The sequence below is a fragment of the Coptis chinensis genome, chromosome 4, assembly GCF_015680905.1.
Source record: "Coptis chinensis isolate HL-2020 chromosome 4, ASM1568090v1, whole genome shotgun sequence".
NCBI lineage: Eukaryota > Viridiplantae > Streptophyta > Magnoliopsida > Ranunculales > Ranunculaceae > Coptis > Coptis chinensis.
Genome location: NC_141459.1, coordinates 10,616,160 through 10,636,597, shown reverse-complemented (window position 1 = coordinate 10,636,597; position 20,438 = coordinate 10,616,160). Strand labels below are relative to the sequence as shown.

The 20,438-nt window shown below is 36.1% G+C and overlaps 4 protein-coding genes across 11 annotated transcripts; 2 read left to right on the top strand and 2 right to left on the bottom strand.

The window, feature by feature from the left end:
• Positions 1-4,373: 4,373 nt before the first annotated feature.
• On the top strand, positions 4,374-8,839 carry APRL4 (APR-like 4). Of its 2 annotated transcripts, none has more exons than XM_086606805.1 (4): positions 4,374-4,746; positions 6,595-6,782; positions 6,899-7,023; positions 7,972-8,839. In XM_086606805.1, exons 1-4 carry the CDS (start codon positions 4,582-4,584, stop codon positions 8,415-8,417), a joined length of 924 nt encoding a protein of 307 aa, XP_086462931.1. In that variant the 5' UTR covers positions 4,374-4,581; the 3' UTR covers positions 8,418-8,839. The 2 variants fall into 2 exon arrangements, with proteins under 2 accessions (XP_086462931.1, XP_086462932.1); XM_086606806.1 differs by lacking the exon at positions 4,374-4,746 and adding an exon at positions 5,659-6,307.
• A 223-nt stretch (positions 8,840-9,062) lies between these two features.
• Positions 9,063-15,368, top strand: LOC147501817 (14-3-3 protein 7-like). 6 transcript variants are annotated; one of them, XR_015221473.1, is made up of 9 exons: positions 9,071-9,584; positions 10,743-11,049; positions 11,918-12,005; positions 12,099-12,208; positions 12,504-12,652; positions 13,020-13,054; positions 13,756-13,815; positions 14,082-14,155; positions 15,083-15,297. XR_015221473.1 is itself a non-coding variant. In XM_086606807.1 (7 exons), exons 1-7 carry the CDS (start codon positions 9,518-9,520, stop codon positions 13,759-13,761), a joined length of 762 nt encoding a protein of 253 aa, XP_086462933.1. In that variant the 5' UTR covers positions 9,076-9,517; the 3' UTR covers positions 13,762-13,996. The 6 variants fall into 6 exon arrangements, 2 of the variants coding, with proteins under 2 accessions (XP_086462935.1, XP_086462933.1); XR_015221471.1 differs by lacking the exon at positions 15,083-15,297 and having other exon boundaries at positions 14,082-14,954; XR_015221472.1 differs by lacking the exon at positions 15,083-15,297 and having other exon boundaries at positions 14,034-14,954.
• On the bottom strand, positions 14,243-17,302 carry LOC147501816 (1,8-cineole synthase). 2 transcript variants are annotated; one of them, XR_015221469.1, is made up of 3 exons: positions 16,241-17,302; positions 15,111-15,265; positions 14,243-14,872 (listed from the first exon to the last, which is right to left on the bottom strand). XR_015221469.1 is itself a non-coding variant. In XM_086606804.1 (2 exons), exons 1-2 carry the CDS (start codon positions 17,109-17,111, stop codon positions 14,514-14,516), a joined length of 1,230 nt encoding a protein of 409 aa, XP_086462930.1. In that variant the 5' UTR covers positions 17,112-17,302; the 3' UTR covers positions 14,243-14,513. The 2 variants fall into 2 exon arrangements, 1 of the variants encoding a protein (XP_086462930.1); XM_086606804.1 differs by lacking the exon at positions 15,111-15,265.
• Positions 17,303-17,920: 618 nt separating this feature from the next.
• LOC147501815 (alpha/beta-Hydrolases superfamily protein) lies at positions 17,921-20,152 on the bottom strand. The gene is made up of 4 exons (XM_086606803.1): positions 19,456-20,152; positions 18,525-18,617; positions 18,383-18,450; positions 17,921-18,277 (listed from the first exon to the last, which is right to left on the bottom strand). Exons 1-4 carry the CDS (start codon positions 20,077-20,079, stop codon positions 18,118-18,120), a joined length of 945 nt encoding a protein of 314 aa, XP_086462929.1. The 5' UTR covers positions 20,080-20,152; the 3' UTR covers positions 17,921-18,117.
• Between the last annotated feature and the right edge of the window lie 286 nt (positions 20,153-20,438).

Below are 20,438 nucleotides of genomic sequence, written 5' to 3'. Positions count from 1 at the left end.
AGTAATTTCGCGCAGAGAAACTCTTTTTGGACATATGTAATTAGGTTTTGGGCTTTATTTCATGGCCCAAAATGGCTCCAAAGCCCATGCACGAAATTGTAAACATCTCCTATATAAAGAGGGTTGAGGCTAAACAAAACTTGGCTACTCCCCTCTTTAGTTTAGTTTTAAATTAGGGTTCACTCTCCCTTCCATTAGTTAGAATAAATTAGGGTTTTTCTTCTCTCTCTCTTTTTTAGTTTTAGTTTATGAGTTTAGTTTATTGCCTCCATTAGAACCTTTCAATAAAAGTTTTAGTTTATTCAATTCAATTACTTCTTCTTTACATTATATCTTCCTTTCATTGTTTTGGTTTAATTAATCCAATAATATTAGGCTAATCCCCCCATTAGAGAGAGTGATTATATAGCTTAATGAGGAAAATATTGCTTAGTAGAATTATTTAATTGTGTATGTGTTTCAAAGAGTTTAGTTTATTATATGACTTCCAAAATAAACATATAGTAAATTAAACTAGGGATTATTATAATTAAGTCGAGAGACTTGGTTGTAATAATCCTACATGCTAGTAATAATGACTATAAATATGTAAGTTGTTGCTGCTAGGGATGATAAAGTTTGAGGCTTTAGGTTGGATCATTACGTGAAAACCTAAAGATGATCTCTTTTCAATGAATAATTCGATTCTTGCATGAAACTGATCATTAGGTGGATTGATTACTCTTCTCTATAACTTTCTTTTCCATCAAAACCCTATTTCTATTAGTTTAGTTAATTTAGATTTATTTAAATCCATAGTATAATCGTAGAGTATAAATCTCTCAACACAATATTACTCACCATTGTTCCTTTTGTTTGATTAGTTGAATTCCATTTATGTTTTGGTAGTTTAGGAGTGGAACGAATCCGTACTATTTATATTATTGTATAATGAATTGAGAGTAGGAATAATATTGATAAGGTAGTTGATCTGTCACAGCCCGAATTTCTAAACAATTACAAAGTGAATATTTGAAATATAAATATCTCAAACATCACTATGTTCAATTGTCTAAAAACCTAGGCTATGACGGGGTGGATACAACTTATGCCAAAATCGAAAACCCGTATCATAAAAGAATCAACTTAACAACAAAATATCTCCAAAATTTCTCAACCATCACTTTATTAAAAGACTATTTTCCGTCCAAAAATCATCAATATAAAACTCTAAGAATAATAGGTCTTCAACATCGTATTCTCATGTCATATGAATATGAAACTACGTTATTACATACTTCCAAAAAGATAAAACCTAATAAAATAAAGTCCCGGACTACTCCAGAAACAAATCCAAATCAAACGCTGTGGTTCCACTGCCTTCCACCTATGTTCCCAAGAACACACCCACGTTGCCAAAACAAAGCAAACATGGGTCAGCAAAATGGAATTTGCTGGTATGAGTAGACTAACCACATAAACACAATTCCATACTTTAATTATCTAAACCACACTTTATATGTACCCATAACTTAATCATTCTCATCTTGAAGACAGGTAGTTCCGTCATTTCAACCGGCATAGTTTCTTCCCAAGCAAAACTTCCATTCTATTAACTCATTATAATAACTCATCTTAATAATTTAGTAATTGAATTAAATCTTACCGATATCCACTTTTGTATAAGGATAGAACTGTCCCTGCACAAAATATTATTAAGTCCTACCTCCTGTAAACGGAAGTTAGAAATTCTAAACAACATATGTAGATATCCTATAAGTATTCAAATGCAAGTCCAAGCACACCTACACCATCAAATCAATTTCTCTCATTAATTAATTAATTGCTTTCCTTATACACCCACCTTTTAGTACTTATGTACCTTACGTCATTAATGGCACAATCAATGAATACCCGGGTCATTCATGGCACAGTCAATGAATACCAAGTTATAACGCTAACGGGCTATTTATGGCACATTCAATAAATACCCACCTATCACATGACATTTTCAGTCCTAAAATCTTATTTCCAAAACTTGAGGCGTGGAGAGATTCAAAAAGGGTGTGGTAAATCTGTTTACGCATTATTGAACTTTATTGCATATGTTATTTCAGAGAACGGAGGAGTAACTTGTTTCACGTATTATTGTTTATACGTTATTAATTAGATTGATGTCTAAGTGTCATACCGTTGTATATCATAAAAGGCTCAAATATCACATAGTAGTTAATACACCTATATATATAAAGGTCTTAGCCTAAAGCCAAACACACTAATAGCCCTAGACCTATTCTAATAGACCAAATCATAATCCGAATTAAAAGTCAAACTGGGTCAACTAGTTAAAGTCAACCCTGGTCAACAGCAGTCAACCAGTCCTAAACTCATCTAACCCAAAAGCCCAAAGACTAAGGCCCAAAGTCTAAAACTTAACTCCAAAATGAAATCTAAAAATTAAAACACTCAAGCCCACATACTAAGTTCAACCCAAGCCCAACAACAAAAACACTCACTGTTCATCTTCCTCTCTCCAACTGACCAACGCCTCCACCACCAATCAACCATCACCATCCGCCAACCTAACTCCACTATAAACCCCACGGTTTCACTCCTTACCAAAAACCCACTCTGCTTGATACCCTCAAAGCCCAATACCCTCACACTTCATAACTCGCGCTCGACCCGCCATTAATGCTTCTCCGGAGCTACAACAGCCCCCAACCCACTACGAAATCAAATCTCCAATCACCAACATAGTTCCATACTAGAACCACAGCATAACCCACCAAAACAAACAACAAAATTAAACAGTACAAATTCGAGCTCGCGCCTCCATTAACGCATTTACATAGCTTCAACAGCCCCACTCCTCTCCAACACTCAATCACCCAAACCAGACATCAATTCGCATACCCAACACTTCACCACAACAACCCAACATCATTCAATCATAACCACAACAGTAAGGATTCAAGTTCAAACTAATATACATGATGACTCTGGCTCGCGCCGCCATTAACAAGCATAAGGCTTCGACAATTCCATCACACAGAGTTTCAACAGTTTCAATAATTAACAAGTTTCAGAGTTTCAATAATTATTAAGCAAATTGACATACTAATATTTAACACCTTTGACAGAAAAATAACGAAAGAAGGTGAGCAGCAAAAGTGAGCGGAGACATTGGCCAGTAAACTTATTTATGTATACACGTGAAATAGAAAAACTAACTACTCACCAGTGATACGCTCCGACTATTAGCTAGCTATCTGTAGATTTTCAGAAAAAACTTCATTTTTCTCTCTCAGTAAAATTCTCCCCCTTTTTCTGTGTAAAACTCTTTCTGTTTTTAAAAACTCCGTGTGAACTCATTTTTGTTTTCAAACTCCCCTAAAAACAAGGAAGAAAAGTTTATTTTTTAACCTTACTGGGTTTCCTATCCTTACTAATATCTATCCTATTTTGTTTTAATTATTATTATTATTATTATTATTATTATTATTATTATTATTCTGGTAATAGAAAAAGTAAAATTAAAACACGGGGTGTTATATGATCATTAGTTGTTTATATTCATCTATAAGTAATTAAGAACCAATTTTTATGTTTATCAGTGATTAGCAAGAAAACGAAGAAACTTAATTGGATTAGCAAGTAAACGAGGAAACTTAATGGTGAGCAAGAAAACGACGAAACTCAATAGTTATTTGTAGATAAATTTTAGTGAAAAATAAATTTCTTGGTTTCTCGTATGTATGCAGTAATCACCGACGGAAAGAGTGTCGCCCGCCCGGCCATTTAATTAAAAACGAAAATGACGGTATATAAGATCCCGTTAAAATAAATAACCAAATGCAACTATATATCAGTATCCCTAACTTATTATGGCGTTTCTTAGGGAAGGTCTTAACTTTGGCTGAGTTTTTGACTCATTCTAAATTTAAGACCTTTTTAGCAACCCCATTGGAATGACATTTTTGTGGATGGAGTGCTATATTTGCCTTTATCCCATATAGCTCCCATAGGACTTTCTTAGGGAATTTCGAACGAAACCTCGAATTTTTAATATTTTTTTCAAAAATCGAATTCCAAATATAAAATCAATAGAAATTGAAATGACATTTTTTTGGAATTTCGGTTTTTTAGTGGATGGAAAATTCTATATTTGAACTATGGCTCTTAGTGATGATATCATTTTATGGAAATGAGAACTGTGTCATTGTGTATTCAAGCTCGGGGATTGTCCCTGAAGTCCTGAACCATTAAACATTTATTTTCAATAATTCAGTGGAAAAAAAAAAAAATTCAAGAATCACAAAAAAGATTCTTCAATATCCAAAACGTGGGCCCCAGCACACCCAAAAAGGTAATTGCCATTTGCCAACCATCCCTGACTAAACTCAAACTCAACTCTCATATTTTAACGTTTGTAGCATTTTTACCATTTAACCCCTCCAACCAAACAAAACAAAACAAGAACAAGAACAAGAAGTTGAAAAAAACAGGACAGCTCAAACCATGTTCATCATCAGCACCAATAAATAGTAATAATCCTCTTCATTTTCTCTCTCCACCTTATCCTACACCCTCTCAAATTTCATGGAATTTAGGGTGGTGAATATTGGGCTTGTTCTTTTTTTGGTATTTGGAAGATTAACATACGCTGATTCTGATATATGTCCTGTGATTTCACTAACTGATTCACTGTTGTTGGATTCGATTTCGATCTTTCCAGGTGGAGACTTGTTCTCTGGTGTTACTGAGGTGAGTTTTATTTTATTGCTTTTTAATAAAGATTTCATTTTTATTGTTTTTATTTGATTTTTATTGTAATTAGTTATTATTTAGCTTTGATTGTTGAATACAACAACAGTGAGAAATAATTAAGAAACACACAAGCTATTGAATTTTATCCGCAATGCCCAATATATTTTTATTTTTCGATTTGTTATTGGTGCATTTTGGATTGAAGGGAAACAATAATGTTAAGAGTCCAAACAGTTTTCTGTCACAGAGACATTCAGCTTTTGCTGTTATCTCACCATCTGTTGGCTAAAAATTATTTTTTGTAGATTGTTGTTTTGGGTGCATTTTCCAGCTTGATTATATTTCTTTTTCTAATGATAATAATAGTAACAATAGTAGGGGAAAAGGACTCAAACATCAAAAGAAGAAGTTGGTATCTGATATACTACACATACGATCCGTATGATAAGGTATCATGTGTTAAAAGATGTTGGTACTTTCTTTCCTTGGACTTCTTGCTCAAATTTTCACTCCTTTTCAAACTTTCAAGCAGTGTATCATAGGACTTCTTGTTTTTAATGTTCAAAACTTCCATAAGCTCCATTTGCTTCATTTTCTGATTGCATACTAGACTGCACAGATACTTATGTGTGCTCCTTTTTTGGGGTAAAAGAATATGCATACAATTTTTTGTGTTCTGTTTTTTGGGTAAAGGAATATGCACTGTAACATAGAGTTCACAAGTATGCTAGAATTTCTTATGGTATGAGGTTTATTGTTTTGCATATCTGTTTACATTTTGGTGCTCAAGCATATGATGATTGCACAACATCAGAATATCAATTATATACAATTCCACGACACCCTTTGACATCCTTTCCTTGGGTCCACATGCAGATGACGACATGACGTGATTACATAATTAGTCTCAGCAGCCTTTATTTCCTTTCTAATTCTGCATGTGAGCCCCATGATCAGATTTAAAGTGGGCGTAGAATAATCAGTCTCATACGTATATCAATCTCCAAATTATCTTGAGATAAATGAGGATTACGTACAACTTAAGTAACACCAGCAAGGGCTATTTACTACCAAAAGGTGTTATGACTTAACTGGACTAAAAGATCTAGAGGTTGAGGCTTGATTACTGAATCTCGTGAAATTTATGAGTAAGGTGTTTTGATTGAGAAAGAATGACAAAATAACAATATTTTATTCAAGTCGAAACTTTGTTCTTGCCGTGCACAGCCAACACACGTATTGGCTTGAGGCAGCGGGGGCATATGCCGAGGGGTAGCTGCTAAGCGGTCAATAGAGTGAACAGACTACATAGAGAATAAAGATAAGTTCATTGGTAGATATTAAGTGCAAACATGTAATTTCACCACCGAAAGGCATATACTTTGTTGTCCAACTAAAAATGAACCCATATTTATTACTTCTTCATTAACTCATTTCCCCTTTTTTCTTTTTCTTGCCTGTACAACTTTTATCCCAGGCTGTATGTGTTTGTCTATAGGGTTTGGCCTCAAAGACTGAAATTGAAGACATTAACAAGTGATATAAGTATGGAAGTATGGTATGTTACATGTAGCAAAAAATAATTCCGTGATATTACCTGACCATAGAATTGCTTTAGATAGGGATTATGGGAATTACTGGTGAATGGGCTTATGTTGGAAAGACAATATGTATGGAGATGACCTTCTTTCTGTATATGCATGTATGTGTGTGGCTGCCACCATCTCTATATGTGCACATGTTGTACTTCCTTAAGAATGATGTAAATTTATTTTATTTATTTATTCTTGTACTGCTGTTATGTCCAACAGAAATCTGATCGTAATCTATTTTGTGTTTGTGAAGGGGGACGATGTTTCATTGCAGGGAGTGTTGAATCTGGTTCACAAGAGCAGTCATGAGTATGTGTCTGTGCTTTTCTATGCATCCTGGTGTCCATTCTCTAGAGCATGCAGACCAACGTTTGCGATGATCTCTTCCCTGTATCCCTCCATACGCCATTTTGCAATTGAAGAGTCTAGTGTCAAACCAAGGTATAAGAATTTTAAGCAATTGTTTTGATATATATTTTATTTATTCATTTATTTTTATTTTAAAAAAAATTGTGAAAACAACCTTCGCTGAGGATAACATTCATTAAATTGTTCAGCATTCTCTCAAGGTATGGAGTTCATGGATTCCCAACTCTTTTCCTTCTGAATTCCACCATGCGGATGCGCTATCATGGCTCCCGCTCCCTCGGTTCTCTTGTCACTTTCTACAGTGATGTGACTGGTAAGGTCTATCTTGAGTCTGGAACTTAAGTTCCTTGATTTTGATTGTCAAAAAGAATGAAAAGGTTATTTTTATTTCAATTGAACAACAGCAAATATTAAAAAAAAAAGGTCGTCTCATTTGGTTAATAAAATTGAAGGACTTGGAAGTGTCATTTGACTATGCAAGAAAGGCACTCCTAGACTGTACTCTGTAGTTAGCTTGAATGCCGTAATTTTGTTTAACTGAGAAAATGTAGGTGTAAGCATATCTGTTTCGTTCTTTAGTGGCAGCCGCTGGGCCAATAAACTATTTCAGAGTGAGTACTTGTTACATTAGGCAGCAGTCAATGTTATAGTCTAACCTAGCCAGAAAACTATTTCAGGGTGAGTGCTTGTTACTCTAGACAGGACACTAATTAATTTGAGGGTGAGCACTTCCTTTGAGAAGAGGGGAGTCAAAGTTATCGTCTAATCATAAAGATACTAATTAATTTGAGGGTGAGCACTGTCTTTGAGAAGAGGGCAGTCAAATTTATTGCCTAACCTTCGATATACCATTTGTCGAGCCCTTACTAGTTTTAAAGGAGTTGGTATATAATTCTAGATGGGCAGGTGTATTATTACTAGTTAGTTTTAAAATTTGAGGGCGAGCACTTTCCCTCCCCCACTGATTATTGATGTCCCTATGTTACTTTTAATTTTCTTCTCTTACCTTTATGAAGAAGGAAAACAACAAATAATTATTGATGTATCATACCGTATCTCTACTTCAGCTGTTCTGCTACTGGAGATTTTCTTGAATTTTGACTTACTCTGATGTAGTCTTTAAAACAGTTTTATCCCAAGTTGTTATTTGTCAATCCTCCTCTAGAGACCTCAACAACCTCATTTTATATATGGTTTTAATGGACAATTTTGTGCTTTTCACAATCTCTCAATAAAGGTTTTTACTTTATGAAATTTGCAGGGCTCAAACCTCTGTCACTGGATCACTTGTCCTTGGAGACAATGGGGGATTCTTCAAATCTCACGAAACTTGGGGACGCAGAGGAGGAAAACTGTCCATTCTCATGGGCAAGATCTCCTGAGAAGATGCTTCAGCAGGAGACATATTTGGCACTGGCTTCCACGTTTGTGCTTCTTAGATTGATCTATTTCTCTCTTCCAATGCTACTTGCATGTGCCCGTTGTGCATGGAGAAGGCAAATTTGGAACTCAAGCTTGATGAGCTTGTGGGAGCATCCACTGGCACAGCTCCGTCGAGCAATGCAAGTGTTCAATGCACTTAAGGAGGGTTGCAAGAGGAGCAACTTGCAGGAAGGGGCAATGAATGCTAGGGCATGGGCTTCAAAGTCATTGGCTTCTGTTTCCATCGGTGATGCAAGCTCAAGTAGGGAGTGTGTGGGTAGTTAAAAGGGCGTTGAGCCTTTCCCCTACCGTCCTCCCTTTGGCAGCAACTTGTGAATGGTCAAGACGCGTAAAATCAGGTTTTGTAATGGCATCTGCAAAGTTGGTGCAGTTTCCTATTTCGGAGAGAAGGTCATGCATAAGCCAGAAGTTGGTTGTTTGCGCCGTGTCATCTTTCGTGACAAGCGGAGGTTTTTGTATTTGGATGCAGTAGTGATCTATATCCTGATATTGCTGTTTATATTAAATACAATTTTTATTCATGAATATCTTACTGAAAAGAATGTCTTTTCCCTGTAGAAGTTAAATAATACAATTAGTTGGTGATTTATTTTAGGTTTTGATGTTAATTTATCATGAAACTGAAGTTACTGTACTGTGTACTTTTTCTTTAATGTATAATCCAGAATTTAGAATTGTTTGGTGCAGTGTGATGTTCAAAGATGTGGCATGAATTGTACCTGACTTTAACATGTGTTTAGGGTCAAATTTCGTAACAACCCTGCTTGGAATTTGATAACAAGGACATCCCAGCGCAGTATATTCCAGTTGAGATGATTAATTTCTCTTTGTTAATGTTATTTAGTTTTGCATGGAATAACTGCTACCAACTCTTAATGATCAAAATCTTACATTGGAAACCAACAAGGAAAAAGACAATCGTACTTGCTGGATTGGTTGCACTATCTCTAAGTTTCTCCAAGTTGGTTGGAGATGTAGACGCCAACTTTGTTTTTACTTACTGGATTTCGATGGTTTGGACATGATCACAAATCATTCAAAGCCAATCCATTCAGTCATTCAGTCATGATTTCATAGACAAAATACTCACCAGTCATAACTCCAGGACCACTAGACCATCAGCCCCTCTTTTGGGCAGCTGTAGAACAGGAGTAGACAAATTAGTTGAAGGAGATATATCAATCAGTCCATGTGACCGATGCGCAACTTGACACTTTCTATCCTCTTTCACAAGACGGTTCACTAAGCATCAACCGTAATCCCAATGCCTAACTTGTTCTCGCAGTGTGTTTCATAAAGGCAGTTTTTAAGTTGCACTGCAAGTAGAGAGGGAGAGTGAGTGATAGAAAGAGAAGAAGAAAGGGATGGAGAAGGAGAGAGAGAGACATGTTTACTTGGCGAGGCTTGCTGAGCAAGCAGAGAGATATGATGGTAATTAACTATTTAACTTTTGTGTGTGTGTGTGTGTGTGTCTTTCGAGTTATTTCTATTATTTTCGGCAATTTTTATCTTTAGGACGAAACTGAGTAGAGAACAGGTTTAGCTTTAAAGGAGTTACCCATATTTACTGTGCTATTGTACTGTTTTAGTTGAATTTTCAGTTGGATATTGTTTGGTTAATGTCTTTATAGTGGTGTAGTGAGCTTTTGGTGGGAACTTCATATAACTCCATAAAATTTGTCAACTATATTCATTTGGAGAAAAAAGCTTTTAAGTCTTTGCTGCAAGGAAAAAGGGGATTCTTACATAGGATTTATAATTTTCTAAGGCTGAGATGTACTTTCGGAAATTTACATGATATGTGAAAAAGGAAAATTTTAATGACAATGAGAAGGCTGCTTAATTTAGTACTTAAATGAATGTGAAGAGTTACAAATGAGTGGATTGAAAGGAACTTAGAATTATTAGTAGCACTGAAAAAGGGGTTATGCTACAACAATTTGTCATGTGAAAATAAAAGCTTTAAACTAGGTTGGTGTTGGAAATGGCATGGAGATATGGATTTAGCCATTTTGCTAGCAAGTTAAGAGTGAGTGTCACATAGTTTAACCGAACTTGGCACTGAAAAAATTTAATTGGAAAATTAGGAGTTTTGTTGCTGACCCTTGTATTATTACAGATTAAGCAATTGATTATCAGTTCCTTTTGTGATGATAATGGCTTATTGCTTAATTTTCTATTTTATCATTGTAAGTTCTCGGAATCTATCTTTTATTATTGATAACTCATGCTTCCTCGCAATAAAAAAAAAAAAAGTCTATAATGATGTGTAGCTAATGCGTTATGCTCTTCATTTTTCTTGTCTTTATTTTATTTTATTTATTTATTTTTTTGTCTATTTATTTTTTTTTTTTGTCCTGACATATTGGAATTGGTATATGTTGGTTCCTTGTCGTTGTTAATTTTCCTGCAAACCAATGTAGGTCAGATGTAACTTTTCTTTGTTTTGTAACTATATATTTTGACCTCTCAAGGTGTATTTCGAAATGTGTACTGTCGAATTATCATTTTTATCATGGATTTTGTTGGTAAATTGGTAAAGAATATGGTTGTTTGTTTCTCATTTTTTCTTACCCCATCTCTTTGCAGAGATGGTTGAATCAATGAAACAGGTTGCTATGTTGGATGCTGAACTGACTGTGGATGAGAGGAATTTGGTTTCTGTTGGGTTCAAGAACGTGATTGGAGCAAGAAGGGCATCATGGAGGATATTGTCTTCTATGGAGCAAAAGGAGGAGGCAAAGGGAAATGAGCAAAGATTGAGGAGGATAAGAAATTACAGGCAAAGGGTTGAAGATGAGCTTACAAAGATTTGCAATGACAGTTTAGTTGTCATCGATGAACATCTTTTACCATCCTCTTCTACCGGAGAATCCATAGTTTTCTACTATAAAATGTAAGTATCCTTCTTTTCTTTTTCTTTTTTTTTTTCAGTTCATGTTAACAAACCTATTCCATGCATTGATAGTTGGTATGTTGAGTATTCTATTAATTTTAAGCCTATAAGTCCCATGAAATGCTTCACTAGGCGATGTATAATTGAACCAAAAGTTTTTCAATAGTTGCTTAAGAACTGTTTTCTTTTCGTGCGGCATAGATCCAGTAATCTTTGGATTTCTGGATGGGGTTTTGAAGTGCAAAGTATCATTGTTTAGAAGAAGACAAAGCAAATGTATCACTCTAAGTTACAATAATTGCTGTTCATACAAGGCTTGGTCGAGGACCAATATAAACTGAACTGAGATTGCTGCTCCGTTGAAAAGTATTTTGTGAACACACTGGGATTCATGATGTACATCAAGACAATATATCTGCAGATTATATAGTCATCTATGTATTTACTTTTATTTTTTTTGTGAGAGGTGGGTGGGGTAGGTTAGGGAGTGTTTGTGTGTGTGTGGAGGGATGTCAAAGAACAGTAGAACATGATAGTCAGGGATGGTCAAGATTTTCCAGTGCACATAATTTTTTACAATATAAAGGAATTGTTGATCATAACCACCCTACATGGGGCATCTGATGAAACTATCGAGTATATGTTCTTCCTGCTGCTCAGCTCTTGGTGTGAAAAGAAACAGTTTTATTTGCATCCTGTACGAATTGTATGATTCTTGAGTCCAACCTGTGATTTGTCGTTATATGCTTTGGGTGGTGGATATCTTCTTTTAGTATTTGTGCAGTTTTATGGTTAAGCAACTTAATCTCTTGCAGAATTCTAGAAATCAGTCTTTTTGATATTGATGAAATCATATTTTTCTGTCTAGGAAAGGGGATTATTTCCGATATTTGGCGGAGTTCAAAGCAGGAAATGAGCGTAAAGAAGTGGCAGATCAGTCACTTAAGGCTTACCAGGTCTGCTTTGATTTGGTTTATTCCTTTAATTCTTTAGTACTTTAACCTTTGAAGTATGTAGGAGTAGTAATCGCAACATACTTGGTGATGTAGGCAGCCACCAGTACTGCTTCAATGGATCTGCCACCAACTCATCCAATCAGACTTGGATTGGCTCTGAACTTCTCTGTTTTCTACTATGAGATACTACACTCCCCTGAGAGGTTCTTGAGCATCTCATTTTCCTCCTTTTTTCTCTTTTTCTTTTCTTCTGCTTATTAAAAGTTCAGAAGTTCCTTTCCTTATTTCTGACCATTTACTGATTTATCCTCTTTCAAACCTTTTTGATCTAGTTTAGCATATAGGCTACGTTTGGTTCGTGGAAAATGGATGCCTGGAAAGTGGCCATCTAGCATTTGAAATATACCTTTTTTTTACAATAGAAGTTCTTTAGTTTGGTTGCCTAATTTACTCTAATGGTTTGTCTTTTGTGTGGTTATGTCCTTTTTAATCACTCAGAGCATGCCACCTCGCTAAACAAACATTTGATGAGGCTATTTCAGAACTTGATGCTCTGAGTGAAGACTTCTACAAGGATAGTACTATCATAATGCAACTTCTTAGGGACAACCTCACATTGTGGACCTCAGATTTGCCAGATGAGTGTGGTAAGTCCTGATTATTCTTTTTGGGTTTTTAAACTAAGTTGCTACTTGTTTTATTTTCATTTCCACGCTGTTATCTTCTTGGTATTGAATATTTTCCTACAAGTCGTTTTTATTCCTGTCATTGCTTGTTCATTGAAGCAGCGAAATATCTTTTGAATTTGAAGTGCATGATTTGTATGAAATTCTTGTTAGCACAATTAAATTGTTCCACAGTTTCTTCGAATCTTATTCCTTCGTTTATTGACCTTCAGTGACTATGTTCATTTTACCATAATTAATTATAATTTTTGATATTCATAGTTCTTAGAACCATGACCTGGTCATTGATTCATGTCTTTGTGTCAAAATGTTTTCATGACTTGCACAGGTGAAACATCTAAAATCAACGACCCTGAAGCAGAGGTACGAATCACCATTGTCATCAATTTTCTATTTAGTCAGTGAATGCTTATTATCTTTGGTGTATTATGTCTGAATGTCTAATTGGCTGTGGTGAACCCGAATTTCCAAAATATATTTTGAATATTAGCTGGTATCATGGTAGTAGTCGTTGGGTCTGGAAGCCAAGCTTATAATTGGGTGATTTGGATGGAGGGGAACATGTTTATTTGGAGCAAGCACGACACAGGCTGTTTAAAATATAAACGGCATGCAATTGGCTAATGACAGTGTATTGCACATAGAGTCCGATAAATGCTTTCCTTTTATCAGTATCTAGAGGGTGCAGAGCTTTATGTCGTGTATTCCCTTTTATAGTAATAGGAAATATGCTAGCAACTTATATGTACATTGTCAGATTTGAATTTCTACGCATTGAATTATGAATCTTGCCTATTGTTCTTGATGTAAAGAATTGATATATGAATATGCTATTGCTTCAAGTCACGAGTGCCTGTCAACTGCTTTACACCACCTATTTGCCGTCCATGTGTGTTCATTGGTGTGGCCGGCCTGAATTGTGGCTTTATGGTTGTATAGTTTTTCAATTTCTACTGTAACTTACACAAGGAATATACTTTGCATATGCTTTCTTCATTTTGTCAATACGAAGAAATATGTGGTGTCAATTTGACAACCCTTATATAATCTTCTTTATTTTGCAGAAGTAGTGAACGAATAATTCCGTTGGATCTTGGGGTTGGAGGTGTGCATGTGATGTCCAGGTACAGAGATTGTTGACTTGTATGCTGTATCTTTTTTTTTGGTAACTTTGTATGCTGTATCTATTAGTGCTGCGTAGTCTTGACTCTTGAGATTCTTGGTATCTTATATGCACTGTAAACGAACAATGTGAATATATACATTGTGATTAGTAGGATACTGTAATTAATTCCATTCCACCCCTATCTTGTGTTGTACATAATTTTGTTCTTTCCTGGAGGTGGTGATGCATTTGTTCCTTATATTATTTGGGTTGGTGAAGTAACAGTTCCTGAAGCGTGAATCCCCAAACCATACTCACACACGCAGAGGACTGTCTCTCTCTCATTTCAAGAGGCTATGGTATGTCTTTATGGTGCCGATGGGATATTGATTAATTGGCAATAGCATAGGCATGTCAAACTTTACAGCGTTAGTGAAGGCGCGCAATCAGTGTAATGCTTTAATATTTTCCTTTGCTTCATGGTAATACAACTACCGAATTGTTTCTTCCCTCTGAATTGTTCTTAGATGTTGCTTCATCTGTCAGTCTTAAAGCCTTGAGGAATGGAAATATTAAGAAGTCTACACAATAAATACGCATATGCTATTCGCTAAAAACAAACTATGCAATTTACAATCTGTCCTAGGTAGTAGGTAGTAGGCACTAGAGTCTAGAAAAGTGTTTAGTTGGAAACCTAAAAATAATTCGAGCTCTAGTTTATTTCGAAGCTAGGACCTTGCGAGATGTGTCACACCATCGAGCGTAGCAGGTTTGGAGGTTAGGCCAGTCTGATGAAGGGCAGGAAGTAAAATGGTGAAGCCACAGCGCTAAGACCTTTTCTTGTTCATCCTCCTGTCTTAACATCTCTATAGTCTCTTCTAATACCCTCTCTAGCTCCTTTCTCTCACCATTGCTTAAGATCGGTGCATCAGTGCCATTACTTGCTCTACACAGAAAAGGCAACCACGACGTCAACATCATCATCCTTCTTTGTCTGTGTTCCTCTCTCTTTGTTTCGTCGCCTTCTGTTCCTTTGCCTTCCAGGGCCGTTTCCTTGGCTTGCTTGAATAAGAATGCTACACAACAAATTACAGTGACTTAGATGTGGTTGAAAAATTAAAAGCTTATGAAATGAGAGAAACACAGTACACTGATCACATTCATATCTATCTATATTATGTTCTTCTATTCTTCGAATTTAATTGTTCTGATGGGTGTATTCGATGTCTTTATTTACAAAGTAGTTGCTCAGAAAAATATATCATTAGATATTTCTTTCTATACAGATTTCTATGGTGAAGACTTAGATCTCACCACATTTTCGTTTCTCTGACTGTCTGACATACTGGACCACAAAAACTTGGAGCAGAGCTACAATGTGAATCAGGAGCTCCCAACAATTACAATGATCTATCTACTGTGTTGTCTCTTCACGCCTTCCATCGGCCAAAGAGGGCCAAGTAGTACTTCTGGTCGCACACAAAATAACGTGTTAAAGATTAAAGTTTGACTTTTGTAACCTGTGGTCTTGCAACCACACATTTCACAAGAGCCAAGAGCATTTTTTGTCTCCACCGTGTCCAACTTCCCCACCCTAATTTGACTATAATTATTAGGCAAATTCAACACGCGACAAACTTTTTTTGGGTATTAGCTTTACTGAAATGTACTAAGAGAGTAAGGGTGTGTTTGTTAAATTTTAACTCATACAAAAGAAAATTTTTTTTTTGAAATAAAATCAAGATTAAAAAATGTGTCAGTACTCAGTGGAATGTGTCCATGGAATGGAAATTAAGTTGCCTAATTTTAAATGGTATGCAGAAATGATTACCTGAAGCCTTAACAAGGGTAATAAATCATAGGATCTGCAAACAGCCAGATTCCTAACCCGAGCCCCACCTCATTTTGTTTCCATCCCCAATTAGTTTGTTTCTGAAACCAACTATGAAAAGGAATAATTGTATTGTTGGGTACAAGTAGTTAGTCCTATCTATTTATTTCATTTTCTTTCCTTTCCACAAAAAATTTCATCGCGCCATTAAAACAAAAACCGCATTCCAAACCCAGTTCAACCTATAATTTTGTTTTTTTTATTTCCTTCTCTTTCTTGCTCCACAAACACCTTGATAAACGTTTTAGAAAATGTGAAAGAACCAATTATTTTCGAGTTCCTTTCCATATCCTCGATTTCCATCAATGATCAAAACATCTAACTATTTCGTACTTGAGAAAAAGGAATCTCAGGAAAAGAAGCATTTGAGAAATTAAGGCAACTCATTTGATACAAATATAACACATACTTTACCTTGAGATTAAATTTTTTGATATACTAAATCTCTAGATTAAAAATGTGTCAGTACTCAGTGGCATGTGTCCAACTCAAACTAATAATTAAGTTGCCTGCTATCATTCCTCAATAATATGGTCAGAGCAGAAATGATTACCTGAAACCTTAACAAGGGTACACTGAATCCTAGGATCTGCCGAAACAGCCAGCAAAGCCAAATTAGAAGCCGAGCCCCACCTGCAAACAGCATCTTCACCATTTCCACAAGCCGCCAATTTCTGAGCCAACCAAAGTATCTCAGCTGCAAACTTCTCAGCGGACCAACCAACCGGTTTACTTGTAACCTCCTCCATCAACCCATACCCACCACCCAATCTGTTCATCGCGCCATTACCAACAACCCGAACCGCATTCCAAACCCAGTTCAACCTATAATCCAAAACACCCAACGACCCAGGTCCATTAATCACATTAGCCCGTTCTCTTTCTTGCTCCACCAAAGCCATTTCAAGTTGACTCAACGTTTTAGCAAATGCATTCGAAAGAACCGTACGATTAACCTCGAGTAAAACATCACAGCCATCCTCGATATTCTCATCAATGATCTTCTCAGCTAAACATCTAACTATTTCGTACTTGCGAGACGTGACAGGAATCTCGTTCATAATAGAGACCATTTGAGAAAGTGCTCTTGCTATACTAGAGTCTCCTTCATGAAATATTACGTGATCGTTGTTTTCTCTCTTTACAAGGACGTTGTTTAGAGAAGAGGAATCAAATAGTGGTGTTGATGGGATTATAGAAGGGAGAAGAGAAAGAAAGAGACGGAGAAAAAAGAGAGATAGGGAAAGAAGGTAGTGAATGATTTGAAGGAGTTTGTATTTGTGAAAAAGAGATTTGTCATCTGAAGAAGAGTCGAACATAGAGGAGATGATGGTTTGAGGTAGAAGAAGAAAAGGTGCCATGGTTTGTGGAGCTTTGGTTACACTTTCCATCATCATCATAATTTGGTTTTGCTTCTTTTTCATATGCGTTGTACTTTGACGCGGATTGGGTGTTCGTTATTAATATAAGAAAAGTAGTTTTGAAATATTAGGAATGCCTCCCTTGGTTTGAAAGCTGTTTCCTATTTTAGTACTTAAATCCTAATGACTACTTAATTACAGAATGTTTCCTTGTACAGTTATATATACTATTGTTTGGAAACCTTTGAAAGCAAGAAAACACCAATGTAACGGTACGTCCTACAGCAAGACCCAAAATCTGATATTTGTTGATCAAATTTCTAATTTACAGTATCGCCTTATTAGAAATTTCCAATCTTTTTCAAAATCAATCTTTACCGATAACCAGTGAGTAGGGCTGGCGGCCCCAGCAAAATTGGGCCTTACGAATTATTTGACTTGGAGACAGTGATCTCATGTTTGACAAAGACTTTGAAACAAGTCCAATTCAATTTACTCCAATATATTATTCAACAACAATTTGAAAGAAATTTAAAATCCTGATAGAAATATTTGTTGAGGAAGAATATGTTTTACTAGAGGAAGACGATTGATAGATGATCAAGAATAATGAGTGAGTACATCAATGAATGATGGCATAAGCATGCAAATTCCAGAGCCGTGTCACTTTCATGCTAGGTATTAGTTTAGTGTGAATGCAATATTGATTTTGAACCATGAAAATCCAAATATGAAAATACGAGGAATATGAGAATAGGAGGTTGAGATTTTCAATTTAGATGATCATTTATAAAAAGGTTCCTGGAGAACATGAGAATATTAGGTTGGGATTTTCAGTTTAGATGATCATCTACAAAATGGTTAATCAGATGCACCTTCCACACACGCACGTTTATTTACAAATTAGGGGCTACAACTGAACCACCATCAGAGGTTACGGCCCGAGTTCATAAAGGTTTATAAATCATATTCACAACTTGATGCAACGTTTTTGTTGTACACACATTATGTGCACCAATGGCTTGCAAGTCGGGAAGACAAATAGTGAGTCTGTTACATAATACATTGGTTAGTCTATCTTCGTGTCATGATTCTTAGATGGAGAAGTGTGAGGAAGAGAATCTAGTAGGAAGGTTTTCAAGTACTTGTAGAACTCCTTTGGCTTCTCCATGTTGACGCCGTGCCCTGCATTCTTGATGACTACTAATTCAGCATTCTCTCCCACATGGCTGTACAAAATAACATACATCATTTTGGCGTCACAGAAATTGATCAAACAGAACGTATTATATATTTATATGTTTAGATAACTAAACTAGTAATGTCGAGATAACCTTTTTAATCTGTGCCCCAATTCCACTGGGAATACTTGATCTTGCTCTCCCCAAATTATTAAAGTAGGCTGCATTATAAAAAAAAAATGCACTGTTTAAAATATGTTCAACAAATTATTATCGAGATTTGGCGCAAAATAACCTGAGTAATCCTTGGAATTTCAGAAAGTTTTCGATCCTTGAGTATTGCTTGGATCAGTTCCCTCTTCTCTTGAACATAATCTGTACACATTACCTACCAGCAGACACGAAAAAGTTGCGGAAGTTCATCCACAAAACAAATAAGGGTTAACCAATATTACTCCCCTACTAGATGAGCCAATTAGAATTTCTCCTACTAGATGGGAAATTAGGGTCTCCCCCCTAAATACATACAAAAAAAAAATCAAATTGAGTTGACCAATTTTTTTTTTGTGCATTTAAGGGGAGACCCTAATTTTCCATCTAGTGGGGGGAAATCCTAATTGGCTCATCTAGTAGGGATAACACTAGTTCACCCAACAAATAAATTCAAAATAAGTAGACCATGAACCCACTCATTTGCTAACTTAGTATTTCTAGTGTTTAGGTTCTTAAGTAGTTTTAAACTCAGGAATAATGAGACGCATGAATTACTAAATCATGAACTACATATAGCCTTTGACGCAGTCACGCAGAGATGGGACCAGGGGTGAGATTTGGAAAAGTTATGTACTATAATTTGCTAGAAAAATAGCAAGAATATAAGGATTCTCACCCCCCCCAAGATATTTACATAACTTCTATGACCGCACCTTCTAGTTTAATTACTCAATTGCATATACTCTGCACCCAGAGATTTGAATCCTGATTCCGTCCCTGCTTTGGACATAAAATAGCCAAGTTGGAAAACAAATCACTATAGGTAGTTCAATCCTATCCTGTATTCCTATGGAACCTAACTCTTCAATTTGTTTTAGAGTACACAGAGAGCCGAGGTGTGTGGTTTCTCGAGTCTTGACTCTTGAAGTTGTTGGTATAACCAAACAGGAATGGGTGCCTGCCTCCAGACCATGCATAAACACAAGCACAATCAAAATTTAGTACATACTCACATCGATGAAATCCCGTAGAAAGCAAGAAGGCACATTCTTAGCCGGCTTAGCAAACGACATTTGCATCAAAACCTTCAATTTCTCCGGTGTTTGAGGCACTAAAATATTGGTCGCTTCTTCCAAAGTAGCCACTACAAACAACCCTTCACTCAAATCTTTCTCTTCTAAACACACCCCAGCGCAACATATCACCACATGTTCAACCACATCCTTAAACTGTGCCGCTAAACTATAACCAACAAACCCACCATAACTCAACCCAATCAAACTAAATTTTCTCACCCCACGAGTTTCCATAAATCGCATAACACACTGAGCCTGGAATAAATCGGACCGATCCAACCGTGTTGTGCATGAATCCCCAAAGAAAATAAGGTCGGGTACGTAGATATTGAACCGGGTTATGAATGGACGTAGAAGTTCGCTCCATTGCCACATTGCATTGGCTCCAAACCCGTGGATTAAAAGTAGAGCTTGTTTTTCGGGTTTGTGGGTTTTGGGTACCCAACAATGGATTGTAGTTCCGTCACCTATATCTGTTGTGATTGATTTTAGGCCTGCGCTTGCGAATGTGTATCGGTAACACCAATCTCGAGACGCTGTGAAACTAAAGCATTTCGCCATTTTAGATAAAAAGTCAGAGATAGATGATAGGAACAATAATGGAATAAAAATCTAGTTTTTCTTCGTTCTTGTCAAACTGGCTAATGTCCAAACAGAATGTGAGTCAAAAAACTGTCCACCACAACTTTTGCATTTTCTTAACCAGTCATGAAATACCGATATTTCATGATATCTTCATGTATTGTGAAATACCAGACTAATTTTTAGAACTTCTTTTCTTTTTCTTTCTTTTTAGAATACAGACACAGACACAAACACATGAAAAAACAAATTGCATCTCATATTATCTCCTAATATGCAATGGTCAATATGCTCAAGTAATGCATAGGTCTAGAGCACATAAGGCGTGCTTTAGATTC

Excerpts from the sequence above, each read along its gene's own strand:
- APRL4 (XM_086606805.1), top strand. The coding sequence starts at position 4,582 with ATGGAATTTAGGGTGGTGAATATTGGGCTTGTTCTTTTTTTGGTATTT. Across the intron at positions 4,747-6,594 it reads TGTTCTCTGGTGTTACTGAG|GGGGACGATGTTTCATTGCA; the intron begins GTGAGTTTTATT and ends GTGTTTGTGAAG. Across the intron at positions 7,024-7,971 it reads TTTCTACAGTGATGTGACTG|GGCTCAAACCTCTGTCACTG; the intron begins GTAAGGTCTATC and ends TGAAATTTGCAG.
- LOC147501817 (XM_086606807.1), top strand. The coding sequence starts at position 9,518 with ATGGAGAAGGAGAGAGAGAGACATGTTTACTTGGCGAGGCTTGCTGAG. Across the intron at positions 9,585-10,742 it reads GCAAGCAGAGAGATATGATG|AGATGGTTGAATCAATGAAA; the intron begins GTAATTAACTAT and ends ATCTCTTTGCAG. Across the intron at positions 12,006-12,098 it reads AGTCACTTAAGGCTTACCAG|GCAGCCACCAGTACTGCTTC; the intron begins GTCTGCTTTGAT and ends TTGGTGATGTAG.
- LOC147501815 (XM_086606803.1), bottom strand. The coding sequence starts at position 20,079 with ATGGCGAAATGCTTTAGTTTCACAGCGTCTCGAGATTGGTGTTACCGA. Across the intron at positions 18,618-19,455 it reads TTCTACGGGATTTCATCGAT|GTAATGTGTACAGATTATGT; the intron begins GTGAGTATGTAC and ends GTCTGCTGGTAG. Across the intron at positions 18,451-18,524 it reads AAATTCCAAGGATTACTCAG|CCTACTTTAATAATTTGGGG; the intron begins GTTATTTTGCGC and ends TTTATAATGCAG.
- LOC147501816 (XM_086606804.1), bottom strand. The coding sequence starts at position 17,111 with ATGAAAAAGAAGCAAAACCAAATTATGATGATGATGGAAAGTGTAACC. Across the intron at positions 14,873-16,240 it reads TACCCTTGTTAAGGTTTCAG|CATTCTTATTCAAGCAAGCC; the intron begins GTAATCATTTCT and ends TTTGTTGTGTAG.